The 7,959-nt window shown below is 37.2% G+C and overlaps 1 protein-coding gene across 1 annotated transcript; it reads left to right on the forward strand.

The window, feature by feature from the left end:
* Positions 1-253: 253 nt before the first annotated feature.
* Positions 254-6,829, forward strand: kcnk1a (potassium channel, subfamily K, member 1a). The gene is made up of 3 exons (XM_052102166.1): positions 254-767; positions 3,344-3,739; positions 4,797-6,829. Exons 1-3 carry the CDS (start codon positions 413-415, stop codon positions 5,048-5,050), a joined length of 1,005 nt encoding a protein of 334 aa, XP_051958126.1. The 5' UTR covers positions 254-412; the 3' UTR covers positions 5,051-6,829.
* The last annotated feature ends 1,130 nt before the right edge of the window (positions 6,830-7,959 follow it).

Below are 7,959 nucleotides of genomic sequence, written 5' to 3' on the forward strand. Positions count from 1 at the left end.
GCTTTCGGTATTTACCTTAAACTGATTTTAAACAACGAGTCTCGAGACACCTGCGATCTGTTCTATTCGTGGCGCGCTATATTTATTTTATTTAGTGCGATAACAATTGTATTTGAACGGCCCCTAATGGTCATGATATTGCTCATTAATATTAATTAGACATGTCCTCATGGGGAGGGATCCGCTCATTAATATTTAGAACTGAGTCTTCGCCATAGTACAATTCGTTAATGCACATCTTGTCTGTCCGACACATCACCTCCGCAACACCGGCTGAAGACAACCAGGAAATTATATTAAGCGACAGCTGTAAGAGTGTTTATCGCCATTTATTTTCCGGGTAAGAAACATTGTATTCCTGTAATACAGCTACTTATACAGCTATAATACAGATATTTTGCTTCAGGAGACAATGCTTCAGTGTCTATCGGGAGGTTCGTGTATGCGTGTGGTAGAAGGTTACAAGTCTACGTGGTATTTTTTGGTCTTGGTGCTGGCGTATGTGCTATATCTGATATTCGGGGCTTTGGTGTTCTCCGCGGTGGAACTGCCGAATGAGGAACTACTTCGACAAGAGCTTCGGACAACAAAACAGCAGTTTCTACAGGATAATGAATGTGTGTCCGATGAGAGACTGGAGGAGTTTCTGGCCAGAGCACTTGAGGCGAGTAATTACGGTGTGTCGGTTCTCAATAATGCCACCACTAACTGGAACTGGGATTTCACATCAGCGCTTTTCTTCGCCAGCACAGTGCTTTCCACGACAGGTGAGCACAGACGTCTCATTTATATTTATATATATATAAATGTATTCCCACCCATGTATTGATTTAAATTATTCAGTAGTCCTTCATCTCTTAGTCCTTCTGTCCAAATATTCTTCAAGTGTATAGTCGACCTGTCCTTGCTGGGATCTGTGCATCAGAACAGCTGGCGCCTGAACTGTACAAAGTTAACAATACAAAGACAAAATTGCAATTCATTGTTTAAAATTTGTATTAAAGGAATGTTCCGGGTTCAATACAATAAGCTCAATCAACCGCATTTGCGACATAATCTTGATGCCACAAAAAGTAATTCTGACTCGTCCCTCCTTTTCTTAAAAAAATAAAAAGCTATGGAAGTGAATGGTGCCAATTTTTGGAGAGTTTAAAGGTACAAATGTGACGCTTATAATTTTATAAAAGCACTTTTATATACATTAATTCTTCTGTTAAAACATGTATTAGTTGAGCTCTAAAGTTAAATCGTCAATTGTACAGTCATTTTTAGGGTTTTAGGTATTGTTGACATTACATTGTCATGGCAACGAAGTTGTAAAATTGGATATAACTTTACACAGAAAAGGTTAGTAAGTGATTTTATCACACTAAAATCATGTTAACACGTATGTTGTTTATGCCTTGTGGCTATACTTTTGAAATGGTGAATATTTTAATGTTTACAGATTGGCCCCCATTCAATTCTATTGTAAGATATCTTTTTTTTTTTTTTTTTAAGAAAAGGAAGTACAAGTTAAAATAAATGTTTGTGGTAATCAATATAATGCAACAAATCATGTTGATTGAGCTTAACCTGTATTGCACCTGGAATATTCCTTTTAAAAGGAAGGCTTTAAGGTACACTCAGTAATTGTTTCCTTATTACAAAGTTTTGCCCCAAAGAAATTAATAGTACTCCTGATGAGATAACCAACCAAATACTTCTCCTTTTATCTCAGTAATCCCATTGTTATCTGATGCTTTCGATCGTGGAATTAATTAATCATGCACCCACAAATCCACTTGCAAATAGGGTATTTCAACAATGGCAGCGGTAATGATGCTGCATCCTCGTTGATACACGTAGGTGTCAGGGTAAAGTGGAATACTTTGTATTTGCCAAGGAAACAAAAACATTACAGTGTGCACCTTTGAAAAGACAACTGCACACAAATGTCTCTCTCTCTCTCTCTCTCTCTCTCTCTCTCTCTCTCTCACACACACACACATACAAAGATAGAGTTTAGTTTGCATATCCTTGTGAGGACATCTCATTGACTTATTGTTTTCTTGTGTCAAGCTCATTATAATTACTTACCATAACTCCATACAGACACCTTTTAGCATTTTTTTATTTTTTATTAAGATATTATATGGCCCATTTATAAACCCATTTGTTTTTTAAAGTGACAACCAGCATCACAAGTTGTTGTTTTTTTAGACATTTTTTTGCTGTTTAATTGTGAGGACACTCACAGATATAGTAAAAAAAAGTATACTCGGGCATATCCATTTAACAGTCCCTGGTGGGTTTTTACTTCATTGCGTGTGTGTACTTGGTGCTTTGAAGGGTGTCTGAAGGATAAGCATGCAGTGCGTATTGTCTCCAAGGGTTATGCAACTTAATACAGCAGGATTATACAAGGAACATCCTGAAGACTGCTCTACATTCTGGCTTTTAATTATGTGTTCAAGACTGTGTTTAAGATATGTAAAACTGGCTAATTTGGGTAAAATGGTATACATTTATTAATTTAACAAACGCTTCATCCAAAGCTGCTTACAAATGAGAATAAAATGATAGATTGCAAATCTCCCTAAACCAGGAGTCTACAGCCTTTTGCAGGCCAAGTGCCATTTGGTGAATAGAGTACATTTTGAGTGAAATTTTGTGAATTTTAAGCTGGGCCTAAAATAACATACTACACACTGTAAAAAATGAAATTACCTTTTATCCAGCTGTTTTTTTTTTTCTTTCTTTTTTTTGAGCCACAGATACTACAAATATAATCCAACAATGTTGTCCCAATTAGCCTAACAGATTTGTCTGAACAAACTATTTCACGTTAAACAATGTGCCTGATATGAGTTCCCAGGATGCATTGCAGCACAAATAAATTATGTGGTTTGTGTTTAGGCGTTTGTTTTTTGTTGCCAGAGTTAGTTAATATTTGTGTGGTGAAGTTAAGAGCTCATCTTTTAACTTTGTTGGCTAAAGAAATGAGTAGTTCTCTCAACAAGTATTTATGCATTTAGTGAACAAACAAATTCAAATTGACTAAACAGAGCAATGTTACTGAGGACAATAAATAAGACTTAAAAATCATACTGCATCCTATTGTTCTGCTTTTTAACTTTGCTCAACAATTCCTTTTTACAGTGCAGTACCATATATATGTTTTTTCATTCTTCACTATGATGCTTCCATTGCAAAGATATCATTAATAATGTACAGTCATATACTTGTACATTCCTGATCCTACAGCCGTGGACCCCCTGTTGAATATACCTGCCTTAATCCATTGCCTCACAATGTACAAAAAGCAGACAAACTATTTCAACCGCTTTATGTGTTTTCGCAGGGTATGGCCACACGGTGCCTCTGTCGGATGGGGGTAAGGCCTTCTGCATTGTTTACTCAGTGGTGGGCATCCCATTCACCCTCCTGTTCCTGACTGCTGTGGTGCAGAGGATCATGGAGTTCAGTACACGCAGACCTGTGGAGTATCTACACCGGCGCTGGGGAATGTCCAAGCCTCTGCTGGCAGCCCTGCATGCTTCCCTGCTGGCCTTTATTATCATCTCCTGCTTCTTCCTCATACCTGCCATCATCTTCTCAGTACTGGAAGAGGATTGGAATTTCTTGGAGTCCTTCTATTTTTGCTTCATCTCTCTTAGTACCATTGGCTTGGGCGACTATGTGCCAGGAGAGGGCTACCACCAGAGGTTCAGAGAACTCTATAAATTGGGCATTACCTGTAAGTACACAGCCAGTTGAAGTGTGTGTGTGTGTGTGTGTGTGTGTGTGTGTGTGTGTGTGTGTGTGTGTGTGAGCGTGTATTTATCACTTTGTGGGGACCAAATGTACCCATAAGGATAGTAAAACCCGAAATTTTTGACCTTGTGGGGACATTTTGTCGGTCCCCATGAGGAAAACAGCTTATAAATCATACTAAATTATGTTTTTTGAAAATGTAAAAATGCAGAACGTTTTCTGTGAGGGTTAGGTTTAGGGGTAGGGTTAGGTTTAGGGGATAGAATATAAAGTTTGTACAGTATAAAAACCATTATGTCTATGGAAAGTCCCCATAAAACATGGAAACACAACGTGTGTGTGTGTGTGTGTGTGTGTGTGTGTGTGTGTGTGTGTGTGTGTGAGCGTGTATTTATCACTTTGTGGGGACCAAATGTCCCCATAAGGATAGTAAAACCCGAAATTTTTGACCTTGTGGGGACATTTTGTCGGTCCCCATGAGGAAAACATCTTATAAATCATACTAAATTATGTTTTTTGAAAATGTAAAAATGCAGAAAGTTTTCTGTGAGGGTTAGGTTTAGGCGTAGGGTTAGGTTTAGGGGATAGAATATAAAGTTTGTACAGTATAAAAACCATTATGTCTATGGAAAGTCCCCATTAAACATGGAAACACAACATGTGTGTGTGTGTGTGTGTGTGTGTGTGTGTGTGTGTGTGTGTGTGTGTGTGTGAATAAGTTTTAAGTTAATTTAAGTTTCAAAAAAAACATTACTGATTTCTTTGATGCTTCCAAGACTAATACAAATATTTCTTGCAATTTCGACAAATTCTTATCCATATTATATATTAGCCAGCTAGAAAAGGTATATTTCACCCCAAAATAAAAATTCTGTTAAATCACTCTCATGCTGTTCCAAACCTGTATGACTTTCTATCATTCATGGAACACAAAACTAGATGTTTGGCTTTGCCTCATTCAAAACATTGATATAGTAATTTGAATATTTGTAAACCTAACTGCATATGTGAGTTTTTTTCTCGGTCTCTCTTCTATGCAGTGTATCTGATATTGGGCCTGATCGCTATGTTGGTGGTTCTGGAAACCTTCTGTGAACTTCAGCAGCTGAAGAAGCTCAGAAAGGTGTTCTACACGAGGAAACAGAAAACAGAGGACCAACTTAACATTGTGGATCATGATCACCTCTCCTTTGCCTCTGGGTCTGATCAGGCATCCTCATTTAGAGAGGATAAAACTGATGTATTTCCAGATGACTCACCCACTGCTACCCCTAACGGACCAATGGACCGATGAGGTTCTGCAAGCATCCTGATATACTGTACCTAGAATCCTTTAAGGCATGATACACTAATAATATTTATGATTATATCTCCACTAAGAGCATAAATGTATTGTAGTTATTCTCTGCTGTCAAGTTCACTGAAAACTCCTGTAGATATAGATTCTTGAAATGCAGACTGAAGTTAATTTATTGAGGAAAAGGATTATATGAATGTTTAGAAAACACAAAAATATGTCCATGCAGCTTCTGAAAAACATGATGTTACCACAGCAGAATTGTGTGTATGTATGTGTAAAAGATAAATCCATCCGTGACTTCTGAATATAAATAGTTAATGGGTAAGTGGTCATAGACAAGCTTTACATATTCCTTGTACTTTTTAGGTGACTAAAAAGTGATGCAAATCGTATATATTAGTTTTATAGTTGTATTAATGCAGATCATGTCTTCAAGTTACCAAGTGTATACTTGTGTATGCCAAATTGCTTTATTTTCATGAGATTTTTGGAATGCACAGGGGCAGGTCCCAAGTGACATTAAAATGTACTTTCCTGTTATTGCTTAAATACCTCAAAGGGAAATAAATATATATATATAATTGTGAAGGGATTTAGACAATAACAAATGATAATTATTAAATTTTCTCAACTGAAGGGATTTATCTTTGCCTTTACAAGCCTTTTTTTCTTATTTTTTTTTAAACGGTGCTTTTTAATGCAGTATGCATTGTCCACCAGCTGGGGGTAATGTTGTGCATTGAGTGCCATTACTGTTGTGTTGAAAGCAAGTCCTAATAATGAATCTGTATGTTTTTAAGATCTACTGGGTATGTTGATGAAGGAAAATGTATTAACTTATTTTATTTTTAATTTGTAGTTCCCAGTTTTATTTTATTGTCAATTTTATTGCATATGAAAGTTATGCATTTTACTTTAACAAATCTGAATAAACTGGTGATTTGTGATGCTCATTCTTCAGCGACTGGTTATGAATGGTGTACATGCACAACAGAACTAAATATAAACCAGACACATTGGTGAACATGTTTAAGAATTTCCTCTTCTAGTTTCAGCCCTGATGCCTGCATGTGGTGCTAATCTCCCTCATTGTGCCCACTCAAAGCTGTTTACTGTGAGATCATTGCTAGGCTGTTTGCTACTGTGTTAAAACATTGCTTGGGCGAGTTAGGCCTTATGGGTCTGAGCAGCTGTACGGTCTGTTAACAGTCTATCAGGATATCTGCTGAGTGCTGTTAAAAGCGATATTTACTCTGCTGTTTGAAAGTGAATTTGATGCCATCCTGTAATAGTGGTGCTGAAATTGAGCCGAGGTTATGTTAACAATACCAGTTAACGGTACCCGCAGCTGTGCTCACCTTGTTAAACTTGACCCAAGTTTCTTACCAGTAATGCTCTGTATGTGAAATTGTTAGAGGCCCTCTAAATTCCCACAGCCATTCTCTTAAATGTCTCATCCATTATCCTCATCAAACCATAAGATACATTATTTTTGGAGAAGCTAAACTTTTCATTGACTCCTCTGGCAATGCATTCTATTGATCTATTAACTTTTCTTGCCTTTAGCACTTTGTCTTTAAAGGTACATGATTCCTTCATACCATGGGAAAATGTTGTGTTTAAGTTAGTATTCTGAATGAGTTCCTGTTAGTATTGGTTATTATTTTAGATGCACTGTGTTCACCCAAAAGAAAATATAATTGCTCCGACGTTGTTCTTTCATACCTCAGAAGACTGCATTTTGTTATCAACTTTGTCCAAGATGTTTCTCCAAATATTGGGAGACAATTGTTGAAATACAGTAAGAATATATATATGTAATATAAACAACTAAGATACTAAATAGATCTCTTCTGTGATTTTTCTTTCCTATTGAAAGTGTGATGTGTGGTACCAAAGCTAAACATAATTTGACTTTTGAAGGATAAACATCCCTTTTAGTTTGCAAACTATTGAACACAGCATTTGTTATTTATGAGTGCTTCTCCTTTTAACTTTGCCTTTGGTTTGTCCTTTGTAAATGCTAATAAACTCCACCAGAGAGCTTCAATATTTCTCACCAAAGATTTTTCAATTAATCTTACTTTCCCATGGCCTGTGTTTATCCTAGCCACCCAGTCTGCCTCATTTGATGTCAGACCACACTACGTGCCAAGCTCAATTTTGAGTTAAGCATACACAGTGCAGACCTCATGGCTTCTCCCCATGGCATTCTCCATCTACAGGTGTTGGGAGGTTGATTGATAGCACTGGCAGAAGTTTTTGCTTGGCTAAGCACAGTCTCACGACTGAGGCTTGTGCTGGGTGGAAACAGTTTCCGATCGATAGGTGCCAAGAAGTTACAATGAACTACCCCCTCTTTACCTTGTGCGCACGCACGCACGCGCGCCCACACACACACACACACACACACACACTGTGTTCCAAACCCCCACCACTTTTCAAAACCAGCCTCTGGACAGTGTAGCTGCCACACTGCAGGGACAAGATCCCCACACATGATGTGCCGGCACAATGCAGAGAGAGGATGAAAAAGACAGGTAAATGCCTTTCATTTGATTAAGCACTGATAAGATCATTCTGATTGACATTATAATGAACATGGCATTAGATGCTTTCACTGAGTTATATTAAGATCTTTTGATTTCTCCTTGTCTTGGTAAATTCAATTCTTGCCATGTTTGCATTACCATCTGTTTTTCTGCTTTGATATCTGAGTTTTTTTTAACTCCATGTTTGAACAACTGGCAACAGTTTTACAGGTTTTGTTTGTCACACCAACAGTTGTCTATTATTCTTATGAATTATAACTTCATCAACGATCTTTGTTTAATGTACTAAAATAATACAATTTTCTAAAACAGTAGCAATGGAAAAAGTTCTGTAAATTATAGTGGAGGAGT

This window comes from Xyrauchen texanus, chromosome 33 (genome assembly GCF_025860055.1).
Source record: "Xyrauchen texanus isolate HMW12.3.18 chromosome 33, RBS_HiC_50CHRs, whole genome shotgun sequence".
NCBI lineage: Eukaryota > Metazoa > Chordata > Actinopteri > Cypriniformes > Catostomidae > Xyrauchen > Xyrauchen texanus.